Below are 26,388 nucleotides of genomic sequence, written 5' to 3' on the forward strand. Positions count from 1 at the left end.
TGATACATACTGATTATCTAGACAAAATCCCTGTTCAAATCTGCAAGAGATTTGAGACTGTGGTAGAAGTTCACATTCTGACACGATTCTAGGCATACTGCACTGGTGTGGTTCAACACAAATGAATTTTTGTGAACCTGAATTTTTCACTTGATTGGTTTAGTTGGTTCGTGTTTAGAAAATTTTTAGTGTTTGGTTTTGTCCAGTGGATTGTATATATTTTTGTGTATATATTTCAAAAAAGTAAACAGTGAAAAAAACAAGTACATTCATGTTTGGACAGATGCTATCATTTTTTTCTCCGCTTTTTTCCCCAACAAGCATTTTCAAAAAAATGTACATGTTTGAATATGGAACTAAAATTCTTCAACTATGAGTAACTTCTATAAATACCCCCTAGATGGAGCCAAAAAAAAGATTTTGGTAGCCGTACAAAACTTCAGGCCTAGTCAGTCAGACTTTCTGCTACATAAAGCTGAAATGTTTTTTTTGTCTACCCAAATACATAAGCAACCATTTACTCGCCCTATGATCGTATTTTAAATGTATGGTAGCTGGGAAAACAATGACATCTATTGCAGCCATCTGTCACACTTAAAAATGTTCCTACTTCAGTTACACCCTGAATGTCACCCTAGAGCACCCTGAGTGTCGTCCAACAGGCCGTGCAACTTCAGCTGCCTGCCGAGTGCCATAGCAGTGTAAGATTCCTTCTCTCTATTGCACGCTCTGTCTTAGACACAAAAACAAAATCACACCCACTGCATGCTTCCTGTGCAAGGGTGGCTCTAGGACCCAGTAGCACAGATTATGAGTTGGACAAAATGAGAGAGAGAGAGAGAGAGAGAGAGAGAGGCAGAGAGAGAGAGGGGGGGGGGCAGAGAGAGAGAGAGAGCAGAAAAAATAGTGAGTGAGACAGGCAAAGTGAGAGAAGAGTTAGCAAGAAACAGGCAGAGATGAGAACATTGGTGGTATTTTTATTCTGACCACAGAAACCCGTTGACAAGCTTCCGTGACGCCCATCTAGAGTGCTTTTGCACTCGGGTTCCTCATACTTAGGCAACATCTCAGCTGAAGGGAAAGATGCCAGAAAGGCTGAGTGAAAGAGAAAAGGAGAGAGTGTAAGAAAGATAAAGAGCGAGAAAATTTGACAGAGACAGAGAAAGAAAAAGAAAGAGAGAGAGACAGCAAGAAACAACGAGAGTTCAAGCCACTGGGGCCTTCAAAGCCATGTGACATGACAGAGGGCACTGCTGGGGGACTTGCTTCAACATGGAACTCCAAGCTCAGCTCCTGAGGAGCTTCCTGACCCAATTTGCCAGCAAAGAGGCCACATCGGCTCATGAAGATAGTGCCTACGCTGTTGAGTTCTTGGTGAGTTCATTTCAATACCTGTTGATTGTACGGTTGATTGTTGATAGCCTGTGGAATGAAAGTGTCACACAGCTGGGGCTTAAAAAGACAGGTTACATACAACAGAACCATTAGAATCAATGGTGTGATCACTTGATATTTGATCAGCGAAGCTTGAGAGACAGTGACAGTGTTTGTCGAGCAGTCAAGACAACAATATTTGCTTTAGAATATTAACCACCAGTTCAGCTCTGATAAATGGAGATAAGTCCGGTTGTACTGACTTCCTACAACTAGATATTTGAAATTCATAAACGTGTGTGTGTGTGTTGCCAAGCAGACAGTCGTGATAGTGTTATGTCAGGCTCAAATAACTGGCCAAAAGGGAAACAATATTCAGAAATCAGTTAAAACTAGCCAGCTGGTGACTAACTGGGTGGCTAAACAATCTTTACATAAACTTCCTCTTCTGGGAGAGGGAAGTGTCTCAAAAAAGAGAACTTAGAAGCTTGCCTTCTCTTTCCACCATCATTCAAAATCTGCTGGATGTTAACCCATTTATAGTCTCTTCTGGGTTATTCTCTGAATAACAAAACATTTAAACTTTAGATTTTTAATACCAGAATGTGAGTGTGAATTCTCAAATCAGAATGGTCAGACAGTGCTGATTAGGTTCCGTTAACAGCAGATCTGACAGTCTGGCTGTAATCATGCTCTTTTACCATGACTTGTTTGAATACGTTATCACTTCTATGGTAAAAGCTATATAAACGGAATGTGTAACGCAGACAGAGGTATCAAAGAATTTAGCCTAATGATAAATGGATCATTTTAAAAACATTATTTTTTAAACAAAGTCAGTAATTGATATGGTATTTGATAAACATAAGAAAATGTTTCTAAAACATTTATGAAAGGAGTCTCCAGTGTCAGTGTTTTGTAACAGTATTTTTAATTTATTTTTATTTTATTTTTTTTTTCCAAATAAAATTATAAGGAGATGTTGATAAGAGAAAGACCATTTATATATATTATACAAAATACACATTTATGTTAGACTACGTTTTATGCATAAATATGCAAATACATAAATTGTCTCTCTTATCCTCACTGTTTCACACTTATATGAACACATTTTTCCTAACAGTCCTGTACTGCATCAAATGTCCCACTGACTAATGACAACTAAGACAAATAAAACAGTTCAGTTCATTACAAAAGACCTGACATTCAGACGAGGGACAAATGAAAGGAATAAAATGGTGTCTCTCTTACAGTGAGAAACTGCTCAGACGTTCCTCAGACGTTCTTTTGATTGATCACCTTTCCCCCTATTCAGGTGGCTGTGCTCTTTTTCAGGAAGTCTCCACCACAGGAGGATGGAAAAAAATAATATACATTAAATGCTATAACCAGATCTCAGTTCAACCAAACACTTATGGGTGACAGCTTTTATGTCTTTTGGAAGAAGATCATGTTCATCCTCGAAAAGAAATGTATAATATTGGTCCTAGGCACAGTAAAGCTATTCTAGTGCATCATGACATTTACTAAGACACTTTCTGTCCTTTTTTCCTTTAATTTGTCACTTATCTGTATATATTCCTAATAATATTTCCAGAAATTACTTTCAATAAGATGTAGGACAAGCTAACATGGACTTGGATGTTCTTTCTGCATGCTCCTTTTCTAAGACGATGTTTTTCTTAGCTCCTTATATTCGAATCATCAGTTGTTCTATTTTGCTCATAAAGAAAGGCAGTAAATGGATTTAAAGACAAGCATCTGTACTCTAGACAGTACAAAGTAAATTAAATTAAAAAGGAAAAGCAGTTCTTGCAATATATTGAACAGAAGCAAATCACTTAACACATACTGCCATTTCACCTCCTAAGAGACGCGTTTAGACCCTTGAAAGGATGGTTCATGAGCTGCAGACATGAAAGAATGCCAGCAGACAACAAAGAGTGTCTTTGGTCTCTTGTCTCTCAGCTTGGGCTATTTTGCTAAGTAGCAAACTGTAAAGACAGCCAATGTTCTCAAGGGAAATACTGCCCAGCAGTTATGATGTTTTCTATTTTCTAAGAAGACTTTATTTAGAAATTGTCTCTCTCTTTTCAGGAAGCATCCTAGGACAGAATTAGCAGTGACTAGTGTGGTCACTGACATACTGCTTGTCGTTGGACTTGAATTTCACATTTGCACTATCAACCAAGATATCTTAATGGACATATTAGTTTAGCCTGTTATAGATTTTTATCAAAAAAATCTAGATATAGAGTTTTCAGAGCCTGGTGAAATGCCTTCTTTTCTAATTTAATACAAGTTTTCATTATAAATTATATTATCTGCAAAAAATAGAATCTTCGAAGTACAGTCAGGTCTATACGTATTTGTGTAGGTGTGTGTTGTTCACTCATTATTTCACTTACACAAGGAAGCAGATAAATGATCTAGAGTTGATTTCAAGTATAATATTTTCATTTAGAATTGCATTTGTTACTGTTAACTCTCAATAATAAAGTCCAAAGAGTTCTCAAAGACAATGAAGCAATCTATCATTAGGTTAAAAAATCAAAACAAACTAATCAGAGAGATAACAAAAGAGATCGCAAAAACATTAGTTGTGGCCAAATCAACAAATCAAACAACTTCTTAAAATGAAAGAACATGCTAGTGAGCTCAAGAACGCCAAAAGTCCCAGAAGAAACCAACTGTGGTGGAAGAAGAATTCTTTCCTTGGATAAATAGAAAAGAATAACCCTTTAATGACAGTTGGCCAGACAAAAAACACCAAGAGGTAGGCATATCTGTGTCATAGTCAACAGTCAGGAGAAGCCTTCACCAAAGTATGGAGCTACTTCCAAAGTACAGATACCAAAAATAAAAGCCTGTATAGTCCTGGAACATCCCATCAAGAGTTCAACTTGTACCAGAGTGATAGATTAATCAGAAAAGATTATGGAGAAGTGCACAACATGGACATGCCCATGATATGAAGCAACCTCATTTTATGATGTTGGCATATATGGCTGCTAATGAAACTGGTTACCTTGTATTTGTTAATGGTATAACTGCGGACAGTATGAATTCTGAAGTACATATGGCTATATTATCTTCTCAGATTCAGCCAAATGCAAACCCAGTTCGAAGCACAATCTGAAATCAAGCCAAATTTTTTTAAAGCAAAGAAGCAGAACGTTCTCCAACAGCCTAGTCAGCCACCTAACCTGAATCAAATTGAGCATACATTTCACTTCCTGAAGGCAAAAATGAAGGCAAAGCACTCAGAAACATACAGAATCTAAAGACAGCCACAAGACCTGTTGGAACATTACCAGGGAAGAAACCTAGCATTTGGTGATATCTGTGGGTTCTATGGATTAACTGGTAGACAGTGACTGTGAAGGATTTTTAATCAGGTATTTAAAATAAAATATTTATGATAATGTTTGTCCAGTTACTTTTGGTTCCTTTTAAAAAAGAAGGAACGGTAAATATAACCTAGACATTTTTTCCAAAGTTTGAATGACATATCCTTAAATTAAAGTTGAGCTAGTTTTCTTTATTTATTTACACCAGTTTACTGAGGTAGACAGCTAAAGATCTTTGTCACCGTGCAAATATTTATGGACCTGACTGTATTTACAAGAATTACAAAATTGATTTGTTATGTCCCTATTCCTATGTACATGGATTAGTTTGTCATGGACAAGTTGACTAAAATCTGATCTTTTGTATTCCAGCTTTAACATGAAAACAATTCCAAGATTTTCAATGTTGTCTGAGAATTTCATGAGCTGTCTTTGGTCCAGATAAAATCTAAATCAACCAGTTGGAGACATCTTGGAGAACCTCAGCATCGGTTCTGCCTCTAGAAAGTCCTGATGAAGTTTTAATCTAAAAAGATGTCAATTATAAGCTAATTTACACATCATTCAAAGCAACTGAGACTCTTTAATAGTGATACACTAATTAAGAAGAGTTAGTACAAAGATTTAGAGCATTTAAGACTTGTTCATGTTAACAGGCATTCTGCCCATACGTGATGTTGCACGAGTAACGTCTCATTATTTGAAAAGCACACTCAGAGCACCTTCACCTCATTTTTATATATGCCACGAAATGTCTGCCATGTTTCTCATGTTTTTGCGACTAATATCATTTATCACTTCCTGTTAAATAAAAACTGCTTTGCTGGCAGTGGTGGCTCATGATTCTATACTAGAGCTGATTTAGCTCGGATTGTTCTCTGTCTGATTTGTATGTCACTTCGGGTAAATATAGCTATGGAATAAATGAACATGAATGGTATATGTAGACCTTCTGTCTGGCCAAAATGAAGCATGTCAGTGGGCCGCTGCTTTCCGAATGGGACTGTAGAGTCTGCCGTTTCTTGGGAGTGTGCAAAAAAATGCTGTGTACCTAGAACATGCTGCCTTCTCATTGGAATGCAGTGTCTTGGTGCAAAGAGGAATTTGCGTCCTTTAACCACAAGCCAACAATTCTGCCAAACTGGATTTTTCACACACAGATCTGACTAAACCTGTTCATGATCATATGTAGATCTTTGCTGCCTTTGACATATTTCTGTAAAAAAACAAAAATGAAATATTCTTAAATGCAGATCCGAGCCTAAAACCAGAACCAGAAGAAGTTCAGTCGCTTTATAAATGTTTAATGGTGGGTGCTTCGTCAGTAAGTGAGCCTTGCATTGCTGGTTAAGAGCCACTTACTAAGAGGACGGCTTGTCTTAGTGCACTACTTCAAAAGTGAGCTGTGGTTGGAAAGTTATCAAATTACGATTGCCTTTTTTTTTTTCTTGCGGGACAAACAAACTAAGGGGAAACAGTTGCTCTTAGTTATGCAAAACAAACACAATCTCACATACATGACTTTCAAACCTCAATCGTGAAAGAGTGCTGGTGCAGATTGTAAAACAGATATTAAAAAGGAGGAAAAAACAACTTTAGCATTACCAAAAGTAATTATCAAAAGCAGCAGCTTATAGTTTTAAAGAAGGGGGGTAGTTAATGGGGTAATTAAGCTAAGTAAAATACAACTAAGATAAGTAAAACATTATTGGGTTTAAGAAAGATAACTAAGGTAAGTAAAACATGCACACTGCTAAGCTAAACATAACTATAACTACTTAACTAAAAATAAATATAAATAAGTTATGCAAAACGTAACTAAGGTGAATAAAACATGCAGATTAACTACAATACATAAATCCTAGGTAAAAAATAATTAAGTTATGTAAAACGTGACTAAGCTGATTAATGTTAGAAAGTTAAGAAAACATTAATAGGCTAAGTAAAAGACGCATGTCGTAAATAAAAAAGAAAAGATGTTATATAAAACATAGCTAAGCAAAATTAATTAAGCTAATGAAACCAGGGATATTGTTTTTGAACAATTTATGTAAGCTACATAAAACCAAACTAAGCTGAGTGAAAGTTTGCTAAGCTAAGTAAACTATTATTAAGCTATGTAAAATGCAAGTAAGTGAAACATGCCTGGTGTTTATATGCAATGTATTTAAGCTAATTAAAACAATAAGCTTTGTTAAACTTGTTCAACTTTACTAAGTTATGTACAACTTTCCTAAGCTAAGCAAAACATTATCAAACATAACTAAGTAAAACAAAACCAATCTAAGTAAAACTAAAGTAAATAAACATTCATGTCAGTTTGAAACAATGTGACTAAGGTAATTAAAACATGACTAATACTTATAACTACTACTTATAACTAAACTAAATACAGCACAATTTAGTTATGTAAAATATAACAAAGCTAAGTAAAAGAAACTAATATAAGTAAAATATTTATCGGCTAAATAAACCTGGACTAAACATAGTAAAATCATAACTGTGCTATGTAAAGCAACACTAAAGTCGAGGAAAACATAATTAAGCTAAATAAAACATCAATAAGCTAAATACTAAAAGAAAAGACTACCGAAAAACTTTGCTAACTAAGTAAAGCATAACTAGGTTAACACAAATGGGACTAGAGCTAAATAAAACGTAATGTAGCTAAGTAAAAGATAAGACATTGAGCTAATAAAACTTGTGCGTTGTTTTTGTTTTTTTGTGCCTCAATATAATCAGAGACTGAAGAGGCAGTCCACTAAATACCGCACTGAGAAGACCTACTCCACCAAGGCTGCTGATAGGCAGGAGAACGTGAAGAAGAACAGATACAAGGACATTGTTCCATGTGAGTAAAGAACCCTCTTTCGCTACTATTACTGACGTAGGCGCTCATTGTGAATCGCTAACACTGCTTGTGAGCACATGACCACTCTCTCCCTTCCTGAGCATGGTGAAGAAAGTTCACTGATTGTGTTTCTTCAACAGTTGACCACAGCAGAGTGAAACTCTCATTAATCACCTCAAAAAATGACACGGACTACATCAATGCCAATTTCATCCGGGTATGTGGAGTTACATTACTATCGCCACTCAAGTGCTTTTTTTCTTTTAATACAAAACAATATCACACAGCGACAACAAATTAGCAATTGTCAAATTTAGTACAGAGCAAATTTAGCGTATTTGAAAGCCTTGAATATAACAGCCGTCAAATTAAATACAGAGCCGATTTTGCTTGTTGAAAGTGGCACATTTTTGAGGTAAACGCTTCATCATTTTTGCACGCAATGTCATTATTAACCACATTTAGACAAGAAACCATGTCTTTGATAGAAACTTACATCAAAACAAAAAGTGACTGATCCTAGATCACCGTATGAACGATTTCTGTGAAGTCAGAAATTTGTGTCATACCGTCAAAACCAGTGCAAAAAAATAGTCTTAGTCCTTGACCTTGATGTATTTATTCAGTGATAGAGACTTCAAAGCGTTTGGAAAAGGGTATCTGCCATAAAGCCATGGATGTAAATGTAAATGTGTCTTTGGCTCTTGTTAAGCGCTGTACACATAAAATTAAACTGAACTGATTGTGTTTAATATTCAATATGAGTCAGTCACAATGACAAATATGAGAAGACAGTATGACGAGTAGAGGTATGATGACCAGTATCATGAGGGAGATGAACTAACTGTGGAAAAGCCTGTTTTGATTATATACTGTACATCAAGAAGGCAGATGTAATGTGTTATGAGTCTCAGTCTGAGAAATGAATATATAAATAACTACTACTACTACTACTACTACTAATAATAATAATAATAATAATAATAATAATAATTGACAACTTATGTGTATCAGGTATAAATCATTGCATCTGCATCGTTTTCTAACTTATTGTAGGGAGTTTTTGAGCCAACAGAGTATATTGCCACTCAAGGCCCACTTCCACACACAGTCCTGGACTTCTGGAGGATGCTTTGGGAATACAATGTGCAGGTGAGCATTTAACTTTTATTTCTTTAAATTTGTGTGGGACCCCTTTACTATCAGCTGATTACCTGCAGGAAAAAATTATACTATTTTACATGATCAGCATCATTAAAAACATGAGAACACTCTCTCTCTCTCTCTCTCGCTCTCTCTCACTCACTCAGGTCATTGTAATGGCTTGCCGGGAATTTGAAATGGGAAGGGTAAGCTTGCAACATACTTGTGACATACTCTGCTAACATTCACCATTGTTATTTATTAAAGAACAATAAAAAAGCTCTTTTTGCTTTAATGTAACACACTGGGAAATACTGTGAATTCACATAAAGTGCAAACAAATCTTATTTTTTAGAAAAAATGTGAGCGCTACTGGCCTGAAACCTTGGTGGATGTATTTGTGTGTGAACCATTTACCATATACTGTGTAAGTAATACTTCCTGTCTCTCTCACACCACATTTCCTGTCCTGGTGTTATGAAATGCAATAAAACTCAGAGCCGTTTTTTGTAGTATATACGACTAATAGTGCCTGTTTTTATGTTCCTCAAAGAAACAAGAGATGAAACTCTTGTTTTAAAGTCAGTTTAAAGTGAAACGTAAACCAGAAGTCGTAATAACACCGCAGATTTACAGTTTCATGTGTCCAGCCCTTTGTGATTTTTAGTACTTTAGCACCTGTAATGACTAGCGTATGAACTGAAACTTCTGCTAAAAGATAAAAAAAAGGGGAACTTCTACATTTTGTATACTAGGAAGCAGAGATGCAGGCTTAAACACCATGCATAACACAGTGCTCAGAGGTGAAAACTATAAGAAGTTGTTGCTGAAGATGTTCTGCTCAATCTTGTGCAGGAATCAGAAGAGAATAAAGGAGACTATTTGATAAGGAGCCTGAAGGTGACTTTTAAAAATGTAAGTAGTTGCATTTTTAGTTGGAAATTTAGGAAAAGAATGTCAGTGGAGCGATGTGCTCAGATACATTGTTCTAATTTTTTTGCATTTAGTGCTCTAGAGAGCATGATGAGGAGCATAAACATATGCAACCCTGTTTCTCCCAGCAGTCATCTCGCACACTGAAGCAGCTGCACTATATGAACTGGCCTGATCACGGTGTACCAGACTCCATCCCTCCCATTCTAGAGATGCTGCAGGATATGCATGTGTTCCAAAAGCAGGACAATGTGCCATTCTGCATCCACTGCAGGTGAATCATAGCTGAATATGAAATGTAGAATGAGAAGAAAAAACAACATCCCCTTTGTGGTTACAAAAGAAGCAGACCCTGAGCCTGGCTTTATATGGTTTTTGAGCTGTAGTCACGCAGGAAATGCATGCACATGGTTGGCCAAAACATGCTGTATGTAAAGTTGTCAGTGTTCTCAGTAAGTGCAGAAACATGAGTCGAACTCAGGGTCTCAGCTTGCAATGCTTTGACAATTCTAAGCTAATCAACAGAATAGTCTAATGTTTTTGTCATATGATCGCTTAGGTTCTTCATTATAAAGCCATGCATGTTGATATGACCTCTGCTGTGTGATTTTTGTCTGATAAAGCTGTTCACCTGAACTGGAAAAAAAAAAACCTCAATAGAATCACGTGACTTCCAGTCCTAGTTTCTGATCAGCATGAAAAGCCTTGAGGGTATCACTGACAATTTATTTTAAGAGTAACTACACTGGGGCTTTGTGACACATACAAAAGCATCACAAATCTTTTATGAAGCGTGATGGAAAAAATGTGTGTGGTTTTTTTAGGTTTGTCTGTAAAGAGGAGAGAGGAGACAGAAGATGCCTCAATAATAATTTGAATGCCCCGGTAGTCATAATCAATTTTGCTCGCAATTTTGACATTTACTATACTATATGACCTACTATATATAAGTCTGTATACCTAAAGAAACTGCAATGTTTCTATTCTACATGTGCCTCAATCATAGAACTTTTGAAATGACCAAAGAGTGTCTTCCCAGTACGAGACAGACACAGCTTCAGTCCCAGTTAATGGAACAGTTTGTTGCAGAAAAAAAAACCCAGTCCCAGTAGAAAACTACATTACTTCAAATTACTACATAACTGCGTTCCATTTATTACCACGTACTTCCAATTACTACATTATTTCCAATGCTATGGTTAAAATGATGCCAATTTAAAAGTAAGTGGCATGATGAGATGCAACTGCTATCTTTAAAACCTGCCTCCTGGGTGTTGCTCTAATTTCATTCTGTTGCTGACTCATGAGCAATGTGCAGTCTTAATGTACACTATATTGTGAAAGGTTTCTAGACAACTGACCATCACACCCACTTTGTGGGCCTTTCTCAAACTGTTGGAAATACAGCATTATATTATATTATTATATTTATTATACATATTATTTGACTTTGTATTCTGTAGCAATACAATATCTCTTCATGACAAAGCATGACAATGCCCTTGTGTACAAAGTTGGAGTGGAAGAACTCCTTTGGCCCACTCAGAGCACTGACCTTAACCCCACCGAACACAATTTGGATGAACTGGAAAGGCACCTGCACCCCAGGCCTCCTTACCTGACAGCAGTGCCTGACCTCACTAATGCTCTTGTGGCTGAATGAGCAAAGCCCCACAGCTATACTTCAACATCTTGTAGAAAGCCTTCAGGGACTAAACTTGTCTGTTCAACAAGCTCCTATGGGGTGTGATGTTTAGGTACACAATCATTAGGCAATATATTGAATTTTGTTGGTGTTCTTAATCTAATGTGGTGTTCATGGGGATTTGCAGTGCTGGCTGTGGAAGGACAGGGGTGCTGTGTGTCATTGACTACACTTGGAACCTACTGAAAAAACAAGTAAGAGCACACGATTTTAAACTACATAGGCTATTGATGTACAGGAAAGAGCCAGAAGAGCAAACATTTTGGCATAATTATTGACATCAATCCACAATAATCTTCTAGATATTTACCTGTCAGTTTAAACCAATTTTAGATGATACCAGAGGACTTCAACATCTATGACCTGGTTCAGGACATGAGAACACAGAGGCCTTCCATAGTCCAGACTAAGGTAAAAATCATATTTTGTTCTTTCTATCTTCTATCTTTTATGCTCTATCCTAGAGCATAAAACTCAACCTGGTGGATGGCCACATGATAGTGCAGTGCAGTGGGTAGCCTGGATGCCACTAATGAATGAAGAAACAGACCTAGTTTCCTCAGTTGTATTTCTTCTGTTTTTTTGTCTATAGGAGCAGTATGAACTGGTGTACAGGGCGATTACATTCTTGTTTGAGAAGCATCTGCAATTGATGGAGTCAAGCTCAAAGAAAAAAGAGGTGAGATCAACCAAGTTGTTTGGGGTGAATGAAGAACTATGGCAGCAAATACAATTCCAGTTAACTAAACAGGTTCAATGATATTTACTTTTAACTAGATCTTGGAATCTGGCTGTGGGGATTTGTGCTCATTCGGCCTCAAGAGCATTAGTTAAGTCAGGCACTGATGTTGGGAAATAAATTTGGGCCCCTTAGTTCCAATGAAGGAAAATTGTAATGCTACAGAATACGAAGATATCTTATACAGACTTTGGCTTCCAACTTTGTGTCAACATTTTGTGGAAAGCTTAACTTTGTGGAAGGTTTCAAACTTTATGGTGGCCATTATAGTGCTTCTATAGTCCTTCTAAAAGGAGTAAAACCAGCTAGCTAGTAACATATGGCATGATAACATTATAATATACAATTTATATTGGTTTGGTTTGTACACCATAGCTGTATGTTACTCGTGCTCTTTCTTTTATATAATTTTACATAATCTTTGGAATACTTAAACAGGATATGAAATCAAACATTTAAATGACTTGTCCTGGATTTTCAGAAACTCAAGTTTCTGAAAATTCTTTATTGTTCAGAATTCAAATTGTTGCCAAATGATGAGCATTTGTCTTTTAACATAAATCAGGTTCCACCTGCACCTCCACCCATCCCTGTAGACTGTGAGAGTGAGATTTCAGACTTCAGTGAGTCCGAGGAAGAGATAGAGCCTGTAGAAGAGAATAGACTGCATCCACGCTATGACGCCAGGTATTGTGCCATTGTGCCACAACTCCCATCTTGTACAGATCTGAGACATAGATGTGCAGGTTTCATTGAGAACATTGCAGTTTGGTCAATTATTCTATTATCTTCACAGGTATCAAGAAAAGGAATTTCCTAGAGAATTTTCCAACCATGTTGCTCCAAGTGCAGTTTCACAGCCACTACCACCTCATTTGCAACCTTCCAGTTCATTAGACCCCAAACGTACAACAGCAGATCGGCTGAATGGCATGAAGAACTGGGCCATGTCTAAAATTTCCCCAAGGGCTACTGCCGCAAGTCAAGTGCAGAAGACAGATATTGAATATCAAAAGTCCCAGATAACTAAACTTCATCTGGTTCAGGAAACAGATTTTGGATACCAAAAGTCCCAGACACCTAAACCTCCTTCACTTCAGGAAGCATGTCTTGGTCCTCAGAAATCCCAGATACTTGAACCTTCTCTTCTGCAGCCAACAGATCTTGGATACCGAAAGTCCCAGATACTTGAACCTCCTCCACTGCAGCCAACAGATCTTAGATACCAAAAATCCCAAACACTTGAACCTCCACCAATGCAGCCATCAGATCTTGGATACCAAAAATCCCAGATACTTGAACCTCCACCACTGCAGCAAACAGATCTTGGATACCGCAAGTCTCACATACTAGAACCTCCTCCACTGCAACAAACGGATCTTGGATGCCGAAAGTCGCAGATACTCGAACCTCCTCCAGTGCAGCCAACAGATCTTGGATTCCGAAAGGCCCAGATACCTAAACCTCCTCGGATTCAGAAAACAGATCTTGCATGCCGAAAGTCGCAGACACTCGAACCTCCTCCAGTTCAGGAAACAGATACTGAACATCAGACATCACAGATACTTGAACATACTCTTCTAAAGCAAACAGATATCGATTGCCAAAAGTCTCAGACAGTTGAACCTCCACCAATTCAGCAAACGGATCTTGGATACTTAAAGTCCCAGATACCGAAACCTCCTCGACCTCAGAAAAAAGATCTTGGATGCCATAATCCCCAAATACCTGAAACTGCTACAACAAATCAAAACCAGCACAATGACCCTCTGAAATTCAATAATTACATTGGACCAACACCAGTACAGGAGTCCAGCCCACATCGGACACATCAGACAGAAATGTGCAATGATGGTGCACTTGTCCAGACTCCCTCTGTTTGTCTTACAGTGGAGGATCCATATTTTGGCCCATATTCTGCTATGTCCCCTGAGCCTAGAGAGTTTACAGAAGCAGCACCCCTCTTCATGGAAAACCCTTGTTACATTAGCCCCACTTTGACTAGTGAACTGCCAGTGCAGGACAACTGTACGGGTGAGAATACCAATTTGTCATATTTTTCCATGGTGATCAAACTTTCATTCATATGAAGATTAGCAGAGGCAGGTTTATCAGCTAGAAAAATAAGTCTAATACTACAGTTGCATTTGTGTGTCGGTGACCAGGTGTGACTACGTCTATATCTGATGATGACAGTCCTCCTCCTCTACCAGAGAGGACCCCAGAATCCTACATTTTGGCTAATGAAGGTTAGTTAAAGTGTTTTATATTCTGATTAACTGTCTCATTATAACCAAGATTATTGTTCTAAATGCAAGAAATAATTCTACCAAGATCTTCTACAACATTTTCTTATAAAACATTTGCTTGACCACACCTCTCATCTGCCTTGTAAATGTAAGCAAGCTTGCAACCCTGGGTTTGTACTAGGTAAATGTACAGTCTTTAAAATAAATAAATAAAAGTCAAAGAATGTACTTATCACTTTTCCTTTATTTATGACCCCAGAACGTCCTCAGATTCTCACTCCTACTCTTCAGTTGCCAACTGAATCACCTCTGCTGAATGGTACAGTATATATCTAGGACTTCATTAAAAACTGAACTTCAGTGGCTAAGATACTATTTTGTTTGGTATTGATTTCCTACTAAACTGCATACACTTAATTCTCCACAAAGCCCTTTTTAAGTTAAAGTTACAGGTTTCACTTTAAGGAAAGGAAAACTCAGGGATCTCATGTGATCTGAGTGTACAGATGAATATAGGAGAGAGCTAGACTGAATAAAAGACATAAGCCTGTAATGTCTACAACACTCTCCTTGCTAAAGAAAGGTCTATTTCCACTGCCACCACTAATTTCATTACAAAATAAAAAAAAAAACTTGGATGCTATTGGTGGTAACTTTATTTATAAAGAATAATATGCATGTGGTTCAGGGTGAATTTTTCCTTCCATTTTCTGTGGCATTTGTTCCGGTCACTGGTTCCCTAGACATATCCATCTCACTGTAGATTTCCATGGACTGTTAACATGGACAAATGTAGCAGCTTGTGCTTAAAATCTGCAATGTATCTTTTAGCCACAGATGTGGATGATATTGGTGATAAAGGTGACACTGCCAACATGGACGTCGACCAGAGCTTGTCATTGGTCATCCCACCTGATACCTTTTCAACCAACGGAGGTAAGAGGCTGAAAATACTTATCCAAAGACTTATGCTATTACTGGGACTAAGATAATACTTTTACTTATGGATCTGGTTAAATTAGTAAGAGTGCTATTTCCTAACAGGTGGAAGCCCCCCTTCTCCTGCACCACCTTTGCCGGAAAGAACTCCAGAATCTTTTGAAATGGCTAATGATGAAGGTAGAAATGCACCTTGTGTCATCTACTGAATGTCCCAGATCTGAATGCATTTACTCATGTCCCCTTTATCGGAAACAGCTGTACACCTGGTCAATCATCGATATAAGCAGGCAGAGCAATGCATAAAATCATACAGATACAAGTCGAAACTGGGTGATCTTAAAAATGTATAGTTTCAGTGAACCTGTGCCCACTGTTTTAGCTTCCTGTTCATGGCTGGCATCAGTGTAACCTAATTGTGGTCTTCTACTTTTGTTGCCCATCCATTTTGAGATGCTTTATTTTATGCTCACCACAGATATAAAGATAGGTTATTTGAGTTACAGTAGCATTCTGCCAGCTTGAACCGGTCTGGCCTCAGATGTTTCTTATCAGCAAGGTGTTGCTGCTAACAGAATTACCACCGACTCGAAATCAGCAGTTTCTGAAATATTCAAACCACCAATAATCAATAATCATCTTGACCTGTATTTACATGATTTTATGCATTTTTATGCATCATTTTTATGCATTTTACTACACCATAATTGGATAATTGGACCATGGTTGGATAATGTCATGAACGTACAGATATTACTTAAATATCAGTGCCTGGTGAATGTTAAATAATTGAAATAATTTGCCTCCTAACAGATTTATTACAGAATGCAGTACAAGAAAAGCCCCAGGAAACAGTTCTCAGGGTCGGGAAATCATCTGAATGGTCTGGAAATTCAAACTTGGAGGTGCCAGACTTTAAGAGATCCTGGTCCAGGAGCAAGGTCAGTAGGATTTAAATAATAAGGATTCATAACAAGACATTCGAATTTGGGATGTAGGGAAATGTTTGATGTTTCTATGAAATGCATTCATATACAATACTCTGAGAGCATACACTGAACAGGCATGACATTATGACCATCTGTCTAATATTGTGTTGGTCCCCCTTTTGCTGCCAAAACAGCCCTGACCTGTAGAGTCATGGACTCCACTAGATCCCTGAAGGTGTGCGGTGGTATCTGGCATGAAGATGTTAGCAGCAGATCCTTTAAGTCCTGTAAGATGCAAGGTGCAACTTACAGGGCTTAAAGGATACTTAGAGAACTTAAAGGACTTAAAGGATACTTTTGATAGATACTGACCACTGCAGACCGGGAACACCCCACAAGAGCTGCAGTTCTGGAGGTGCTTTGATCCAGTCGTCTAGCCATCACAATTTGGCCCTTGTCAAACTCGCTCACATCCTTACACTTGCCAATTTTTCCTGCTTCTATCACATCAACTTTGAGGACAAAATGTTCACTTGCTGCCTAATATATCCCAAGAGATAATCAGTTCACTTCACCTGCTGTTAATGCTGTTAATCGTTCCAGTAGTAGTGTACTGAAGCTGATTGGGTGGCCTGTAGTTACCCAACACTTTACCAATTAGTCACAAGTCTTTATGTTGATGTGCTTGATCTCATTAAGGCCATGTTGCTTGGCTCACAAATATGCATAGGTCTAATTCTGAAATTCTAAAACCTCTTGCTACGACATGCTCAGATGTGAATGTAAAGGTATCCCTTACACAGTAGACTCACAGATATATACTTTCTCCCCTACAGAGTTTAAAAGCTAGACTGTCACTTAATGGTGAGTCCAATAAATGTATATCATGTTACAAAACACATAAAGAGCAATGCGATGGTGTGAAAGAGTCTGCCTTACTCTGCAACAAAAATCCTAACCAAAGCTGTGGTCTCCTTTCCCTCCAGTTCCAGTCAACATCCATTCTTTTGCTCCAGATCACATACCTTCAAAAGGTAAAACAAACTTCTCCAGATGTGTTTCCATAAATACCAAATACCTGAACAACATCCTTCATGTGTGGCTTGTGAGAAAATCAAGGAATTTCTGTTTAAACCACTTCTGTCTCTCTACACCTTTAAAAAGTAGTGATTAAAACCCCATGTGAGGTCACTAAGATTCTAAATATACATCTAGATGCAGCTTTGTGACCATGTCTTTTAATAAAAGTGCTATACAAATATAATGTGATTGATTCTTGAACTTATTCATCGATCTCTCACAGAACGTACCATGAGTCTCACTCCTCCTTCTGATCGCACACCTGATTCTTTCCTGATGGAAGGTACAGTGGAATTTTATCTGTGTCTAACATAATCATTATTTAAAGTCATTTTCCTTTCCTAATTCAACTTCTTGTCCTTCTTTGCATTTTCAGCTTCAAATACACAAGCTTCTCTTACTCCTCCACTCCCTAGAAGAACCCCAGAATCTTACATCGTAGTCACTGAAGAAGGTACGATCAGGTTATATACCAGTGATTTCATCTTTCGGTCTTGTGACTTTGAGCAATTTTCAATATTGAATATAGGAAAACATGCCTTGAACCATTACAAAAATCACAAATTTGTCATTTTATTTTATAAAACCATAAAGCAAAATGTCTAACCAAAAAAGTTTAACTAGATTTTATAAGGTATCTTTGAATACAGGTTCTTTATATTATAATATTTTAATATTTTAATGATTTACTTACTTCGTAAAAAAAAAAAAAAAAAAAAAAAGAATTAAAAAACATTACGGGGCTTTGTTTTCAATGTGACCTCATTAATATGTTCGAAAGTAAAAAAAAAAACTTTTCTTCCTGTTAAACATGTGACCAAATATTTCCTAGTGGTGGATTTCTTAAGGTAACAGGGCTGAGTAAAAGGCCATGGAACCAAAATGTACATTTTTCATAACCTTTAATAGATGGCTCCTAGAAAATGCTGTGGGTGGATTTATTAATGTTAAATGATATTATTAAGTTATTTACTTATCATTTTTGACGTATTTGTAACGACACCACAATCACAGAATCGCTCGTGTTAACGTAGACATGGAATAAAGATATGGAAAAATGGCCACATGTAGATGTGACCCCAAATAGATTCGAGAAACAGTTAAGTGGAATCAAACATGTCATGGGTGTGATTCTGATCAACTTGTTGATTTTAAAAGCTTCCACGGGACCCTAATGTACTCACACTTCACTTTATTACAGCTCAGAGCAACAGCGCCCCCTGTCAGGATGATACAGTCCAGCAAAAGCACAAATTGGGAATGTCATCTGAGTGGGCAGGAAACTCCCAGGCCAGGCCATCATACGAAGTGATGTCCAGAAGCAGGGTGATTCATATGTCTATTATTTCTTAGATATGGATTTTTGTGTAGAAAATTGCAGACACTGCATCTAAAGCAACATTCCTGATTCTGCAATTCTAATCCTAGTTACGTCCTGAAAGTTGCTAACAATGTGGAAAATAATGTAATACTCATTGCAATAATTTGATCCAAAAAGCAACGTAGCATCATCAGTGCAGCCTCATTTGGAACGCTCAGCCTCAATCCTATTTAAGATTTTTAAGTATAAAGCCTTCACACTTCTTTTATACTTTTTTCTTCAGCTGTGAAGAAAACAAGCTCGTTCTAAATGTGCTGAATGATTCACATATGTCTGTTGCTTCATGTTTTCTAAGCATATACTTGTGTGTGTTTCTGTTTTCCTACAGAGCGTTAAAGTGAAAAGTTCAAAACAAGGTAGGCATTTCCACTGAGTCACAATTTCCACTAAAGTGAAATTAGTCAAACAGCTCCAAAGAACATGTGCCTCCTGACTGAAGCGACTGAATTAATACTGTATTTAAGTAGCTCTGTGTAAAACCTTTATACTTCACTTGCCACGCCATTGTTTTATTCTTTTGATTCTTCAGAAGTTAACCGGTTAGAATAGGTACTGCAGAACACATGCCATAATGAGTCAAGATCCACAAGATTCATGTCTTGAATATTATACATCATACTGAGTCACATCTTAATTTGCATCACTTGGTTTCATAATGTGTTGTCATATTCATTACATATTACGTACCCAGTTTTCACATTCAGAAGAGTGAATTTAGGAAGAAATGATGACAGTGTATGTGCTATCGGGAAAATAATCTTTGATGTGGTGGTGTCGAGTTGCTGTTATATATTTTCCTATAACAACATGTTCTCCCGATTCAAAGTTCAAGATTTTTTTGTCTCTTGCGCAGTTATATACAGCATACAAATAAATGAAATTTAAGATTAGATTACATTAAGATAAAACGAAGAAATAGAACTAATTCAAATAAGAGTTAATAGAATATGATGTATAATTGTACAGTACAGAATGGAGAATAATATATATACTGTATATATACACTGACCAGGCATAACATTATGACCACCTGCCTAATATTGTATTGGATATATATATATATATATATATATGTGTGTATAATTTACACATCATACTCTTTTATCCGTTTATATTTACATTATGGACAATTTGCAAGTTAGTTCCTGTTATCATTGCTGTCATAGCATCTATCCCTCACCAGTCTCTTTTTTTCTTTTCTGATGAAGTTAATAAAACAAAACAAAACCAAAAAAAACCACAGCTTGTCATGGTACAGGAGAAAAAAACAGCCAGTTCAGATCCCTGAAGAATTTCTTGTGGGTTAAAAATAATAATAATTAAAGGAACAGCTTTATAGGTGACTGTTCCAAAGCATAGATCCTGGAGACTCCTTCCTCAAATGCAAACTTTACCATGTCAGTGTATGTGGAGAGTTCTCCATACAAATCTGTGTGTAAGTTGTTACTATAGAAACAATAAGGTTTGAGAATGAACGCATTACTCTACACCATGTAGCTGGAACTATGGTCAGAAATTTAGATTAACACCTTCAGGCCAATTTGAATCGAGAATCCAACAATGCCAAATAAACTTATTCTTCAAAATCATTTACTTGTATATACTGTATCTAGCAACATTATATCCAGTGTGATTTACACCTGAGGCAGATTCTAGTCAGAGAGAAAGAGTTGTGGAGGACTAACTCAATCATAAGCCTGGAGCGGATGAGGCTTCCTGAGATTTCCTTATCTTAGGTGTCCTTATCTTAACATTAGAAAAAAATATTATACATTTTCTGCCTGTTTATTCGTGCCTGAGTCATTAAAGTATGTGTTGTGTTCCCTTCTGCAGATTGTTTATCTGTGGTTCCTCTGCCTGATCCAGATGGTGGAGCTTCAGCAGAGCCTGGTAACTGAAACAATTCTCAACTGACAATCTGTTTTATTTTCTTCCTGGCTCAGCTCCACATACTTTTATTGTTTTCTTCCCCCTGAAGTATTATCTAGAGCACAAGACCAGACATCATTAGACAGCAGACGTCCTGCAGTGGAGCAGCCCGAGAAGACATCGCTCCCCAAAAAGTGCAGGACCAAGGTTCTCTTGTTTGATGTGTGTTCCAGAAATGTAGTGATCACCATATGAAAAGCTGTAGATTGGCAAAACCATGTATGGCGATTATAAAGCATTATGTTCTTTGCTCCTTACAGAGTTTGAGGTTGTGGAAAGGAAAGCAGAAAAGTGAGTATTGTGAGAATAAATCACCTTTCAACTTTCTATTCTACTATTAAAATGGTAGAATTTGTAAATGTTTATTTCTAAGAACGTTTTATCTATAGGTCTAGCGTTCTATAAAGCTTCTATAAAGCATGTGATGTTTCCTTTACAGCCAAAGAGGCTTCTGTGTCTACTTCTGTTCAACCGAACCATGGAGCTGCTGCAGGATTCATATTCAGTAAGAACTTTTTCCTAAAAATCAATGTACCTTTTTCTTCAAAACCAATGTACTGCCAAAATGTGCTTTACTGGAATATTTATGATTGAAAGATCTTCAGCATTAATAACCCAAGAAAAAACACTTCCTGGTCTGAATTGTGATGGAACATGGTGAGAAGGTCAGCCCAGACATCTCTATCCCCATTCACTGATTCCAGCTCCTCTGGGGGTTTTCCTGATGTTCCCAAGTTAAATCTTATTATAATATGATCTTCCCTATGGTTCCTTGGTATGGCTTGAGATCTCCATCTAGTGGGATGTACCTGATACTGCACAGGGGTTATACTAGTGGATCACCAAGCTCCTCACCCTGTTATGGAGAGCCAACAACCCTGTACAGAATAAGACGCACTAACCATTTATATAGCAGGGCTCACTTTGGTACTTGATGTTTTAGAGTTAGGCAGTAAAGCATGAGAGACCATAATGTTGTAAATATAGTGACAGTTAAAACTACTGAGGCTTGTCATTTGGCTGGATTTTAGAACCAGACTCTACACTATATGGCCAAAGGTTTGCGTACAACTGATCATCACACCTATATGTGCTTTTTGGGACATCCCATTCCAGATTGAATCCCCATAATGTTATAATGGGTTCCACTCTTCTGGGAAGGCTTTCCACTAGATGTTGGAGTGTGGCTGTGGGAATTTGTGTTCATTCTGCCACAAGAGCATTAGTGAGATCAGGTACTGATGTTGAGATGGTGAGAAGGTTTGTGGTGCAGTTGGCATTCCAGTTCATTCGAAAGGTGTTCAGTGGGGTTGAGATGAGGGATCTGTCCAGGACCCTCGAGTTCTTCCACTCCTTCTTTCTCAAACCACTTGAAAGACAAGGCTGGAACAGATTCAGGGAAATTGCAATGCTACTTCATACAAAGACATTCTATATATTTGTGTGGTATCAACGTTTTGGGAGAAGAACCATGAGTGTGATGGTTAGTCGTCCACAAACTTTTGTCCCTGTAGTGTATTTTAAATTGTTTGAAAGTTTAGTTTAAATGAAAGGTTCACAAGATATTAGATGTCATTTTACTGTAGCTTGATATTAACCTCTTTAAAAACATACCTCTGTGGATGGTTCAATATGGACCCCTCACATGATTCACCAGGATACTGTAGATTTGATCCTAGGACTCATGGAAGAGTAATGATTTATAATCCTTCTATTTTGCCCAGGCGAGGTTTCCTCTCAAGGTTTCCTCTGTCGCCTCTGGCTTGCTTTAGGGATCAAAATAAAGCTGTTAACTGAACTGTTGAAATAAATGTGAATTGCACTGACAAGCCAAAGAGCAATAATAATCCTCTGTCAATGTGTTCCTGCATCAATTATTTAGCTCCTGTTTCTAGTCAGTTACTCTTTGGTCCACTGAAATCACTGTAGTAATAAATGAAAACATCTGTTAAGTGAATATGTGTGAACATAAAAAGTCTGCTTTTGTTTCTGTAGGTTTTGGAACACGTTTTGGGAAACCCAAAGGACCCAGGGGGCAGCCTGAAACATGGGTGTAAATCAGACAGAACAGGAAATGCCTCATGGTGGTCAGTGGCTATGGTGATGCCTGCCTACATCAGCTTGATGGAAAAAATGACTGATATACCAGAAGACAAACAAGAAAAAGGGATTAATTAATGAATGAACCTCATTGGATACAAGTGTTATTGAAATTGGCTTTTTTTTGGTCAATAACTCAGGCGGTTATTCTCACTGAAAAATGCTCTATATTTACTATATAGTGGCTTTTCATGGGGCTCAGGTAAAATCCCACAAATCATTGCAAGAGGTATTGTTCAAACTGATTGAAAGGGAAAGTGAAAAGCTTTTCTGTGTCTCAGTAGTTGACACAAGTACTTTGTGGAAATGAAGAGAATCTTGTGGCCTTGATATACGAATCTGTGACCACACCTTATTTAAAAAAAAAAAAAAAGCAAAAGGTCACCATAGTAGCTCCGTAACTCCGCATAGAAGTGTTTTCCTTTATTACCTGCTCATTCATCATTCTTTTTTTCATTGCAGCTGTTATCAAAAACAGTCCTTTTTTTTGGTTTCGTTCTTTTTATATGTTCAATTTATAAAAGCGTAAATTAGCGAGTGATTTTAGCTTTCAAACTACTGATGGATCCTCTTCTGTTAGACAATCAGGACCAACCGAAGGACTGCTGCATTGCTTTGTAACGTGGATGCTACCACGTGGATGGTCATTTGCACTATAACTTCTCAGTATATTCATATATGACAGGGTTGTAGCAGTGTGGACTGCCTGGGTGACTACTAGCTTGAATGGAAAATCCAGACTGGTACGAACCGGAAAAACAAACTTTTTGTATGCTTGATTCGTGTTAATTTTATTTCATTTGTTGTGTGTGTAAATAGCATAAATTGAGGGGTGTTTTTTTTTTTTACATGTATATGCAAATTAGAAGTGGAATGGAACGAGTAATTTAAGCAATTTAATGCCGACGGAAGTGCAAGTATTAAATTATGATATTAATTTACAATGTACAAATACAGTTTTGTCTGTTTTAAAAAAAAAAACAAAAAAAACTATGCTATGGTTTTAAGAATCTTTTCCAGGAATTATTTTTTTCACTTTTTCCTAACAAAAGAAAAAAAAAAAAAAAATCTATATGAATGTATGTAGATAATGAATAACGGTATCATGGTCATGGAATATCCTCACATCCACACGAGGAAACGATTTTGTTGTTCTTGTGACTTGAGTGACATCATCACCGGTCAGCAATTACAGTACAGCTAAAAAAAAAAAAATTTTTCTTCAATGATCCAAGGTAAGAGCTCTGATTTAAAATGAGCAACTAGATCTAGATCGCTGTTTATCAGCGTGACGATGCACAGCACGTCATATCAGATGTCACGTGCACCTGAGTAAACGAGCAGGGAATCAGACCAACAAACTGGTAACGGTATCAATGTATCCATGAGTATCTGAAACTAATTTAAAAGAAAGAAGTTTCTGAGCACATTATGGTCTGTTAGATTTGTGCAATACAAGTGTACATCTGTATTTAATTACAGAACGACTTGATGAATAAATGTTATTTCACCACAAGGACATAACGGTCAACAGTGACAATTGTCTCTTTTTGTCCCTGTAAAAACCCCCAAAAGTCATTGATCCATAGCCAAATGATTTGTACCTGGTTCACAACAAATCTTTGTTGCTTTAATGTAAATACATAAATCTTTTTATTTATTTATTTATTTATTTTTTTCCCATCTGTGTCTGCAGTCAAAGGTTGGTGAGTTTTCAGCCAGAGTGCTAAATCCTGCACTGATCTTTATCATTTGTATAAGCTAATTAAAAAAAAAAAAAAAACAAAAAAAACAAACAAACCCACAACTTTAGTGCACTCATAAAATGATTTATTTAAAAAAATACAGAAAAAAGGTCTATGCATTCCATCGGATGTCTTTATACACATGATTAAGAATGTACACAGAACTGTTCTATTAAAACGTTGCTGATTATTTACATCACGTCCTTTAACAAATATGGAAAACGGAGACCTTGGAAAAAAAATTAAAAAATAAAAGTCAGCAACCAACAGTTAGTGATGCTAAATGTAATTCACACAAAGCATGCCTTGATTCCATAGCAGATATTCCTACAGTGCAAAAAAAATTACTAGTTTATTTATTTATTTATTTTTTAAAAAAAAGAGCTTGATCAACAATGACAAAAAAAATGAAAAATAAATAAAATAAAATAGCTGCCAGTAGTCAGAAGTAGCACATTGTGTGTACATGTGATGCCATTAATGTGCAGGGGAAGGGGTTTATTGAAAAAGACAGGCTGCTAAAACGGCCAGGTTTGAATCGAATTATTTGTCAGAAAAAACACCGTAAAAAGTGATTATTAAACTCGCCTCAATGCCTGAATTCATGAGAGAGAGAAAATGAAATAGAGTCCTGAAAGAAACATTTCAGCCAAGTTTACATCTCTCACCTGCGACCTTTTACGCTTTTTTTGTGATAATGTATAAATCTTATTTATTTATTTATTTTTTTTTTATAGATTAAATGCGTCGCTCTCGGAACTGATAGACTAACGGTCTAGCTAAAGCAGGAGTAGCTGAATTATTGCTAGACTGGACTCTGTGCAGCTCTGCTGTGTTCGCCACCTCTGAGTAAGAACACACACCGAGTGTTAGACGTGTAAGAAGGCACTCATTTGGATGGAGGAGGCGATTACTGCATCAGAGAACGACGTCCATCGAACCGTTCTTCAGTTAAACGAGATCACAATGTGTTACTGTGGAAACTTTAAAAACCCCTGCGTTTTCATTCCGCTCAGGACCGAGAAATCTTCTGAACATATTGCATACGGTACTCGCTAGCGTTTGTAAGTGCATGAATTTTTACTTCTTTTTTTTTTTTTTTTTTTTTTTTTTTAAATGCCAACCATGAGCCAGGTTAGGGTTTGTTTTTTGTTTTTTTTTGGTAAACCTACATTTTTATTTCCTTGACTATGAGAAAAGGTTAGAAAGTTCTAGCAATGTATAAAATTATTGTATTTTTAAGTGAGCGAGTTCGAACTAGTTTTTTTTTGCTGGTGTAAAACTAAAATCACTTTACAATCTGGATATCGACACAATTAGGTTTAAGTTAAAAAGTTAAAAATAAAATAAAAATAAAAAGGTTTACTGTACAGTCATTTGTATGGGGGGGGGGGGAGCAAATTGCTTTGAGGCAAATGATGACCTTAGTGACATGTGCAACACAGAACTGTTGAGGGGGAAAAAACAAAAAAAACAAACCACAGCACCAACTATTTGCTCTCGGCTTCCTAAAAATGTTTCTGCTCTAATTTTCACCGTAGAAATACAAACAATATTCCCCCTGCTGTACCTCCTAATGTACATACATAAATAAGATAAAACATTGAAGGAAATGGGGGATTCAGAACAGAACAGAAGTCATGAATGAAACAGTACATTAGTCATTAAAAAGACTCGTCATCATCGTCATATCATCACCATCATCATCATCATCATCATCACCCCCTTCCTTCACTTCTCCCGATCATATGACGTTCTGTAGAAACCCAGAGGTAAACGAGTGCCGTGTTAAATAACTGATTTGGATAAAAACAGCCAAGTTTAAAAGCATCAGTTCTGAGGAATCGGAAACTGGCCAGTGATGGAAAAGGCAAATGTAGCAGCCAGTGAGGAAGCTCTGTTTGAAAAATGGTGTGTAATTGGAGCGGACAGAAATGA

General features: G+C 37.0%; 1 protein-coding gene across 4 annotated transcripts; it reads left to right on the forward strand.

The window, feature by feature from the left end:
- Positions 1-867: 867 nt before the first annotated feature.
- Positions 868-23,925, forward strand: ptpn22 (protein tyrosine phosphatase non-receptor type 22). Of its 4 annotated transcripts, none has more exons than XM_058410544.1 (29): positions 868-1,374; positions 7,470-7,578; positions 7,719-7,795; positions 8,635-8,730; positions 8,889-8,927; positions 9,077-9,148; positions 9,577-9,636; positions 9,729-9,928; positions 11,487-11,553; positions 11,693-11,770; positions 11,952-12,038; positions 12,664-12,785; positions 12,895-14,132; positions 14,264-14,347; positions 14,607-14,666; positions 15,179-15,283; positions 15,392-15,466; positions 16,100-16,227; positions 17,052-17,079; positions 17,202-17,249; positions 17,519-17,578; positions 17,672-17,749; positions 18,497-18,621; positions 19,005-19,032; positions 20,510-20,566; positions 20,655-20,767; positions 20,866-20,896; positions 21,045-21,110; positions 22,601-23,925. In XM_058410544.1, exons 1-29 carry the CDS (start codon positions 1,273-1,275, stop codon positions 22,660-22,662), a joined length of 3,495 nt encoding a protein of 1,164 aa, XP_058266527.1. In that variant the 5' UTR covers positions 868-1,272; the 3' UTR covers positions 22,663-23,925. The 4 variants fall into 4 exon arrangements, with proteins under 4 accessions (XP_058266527.1, XP_058266528.1, XP_058266530.1 ...); XM_058410545.1 differs by having other exon boundaries at positions 20,655-20,752; XM_058410547.1 differs by having other exon boundaries at positions 9,783-9,928.
- The last annotated feature ends 2,463 nt before the right edge of the window (positions 23,926-26,388 follow it).

Source organism: Hemibagrus wyckioides, linkage group LG15 (genome assembly GCF_019097595.1).
Source record: "Hemibagrus wyckioides isolate EC202008001 linkage group LG15, SWU_Hwy_1.0, whole genome shotgun sequence".
NCBI classification, from domain to species: Eukaryota; Metazoa; Chordata; class Actinopteri; order Siluriformes; family Bagridae; genus Hemibagrus; species Hemibagrus wyckioides.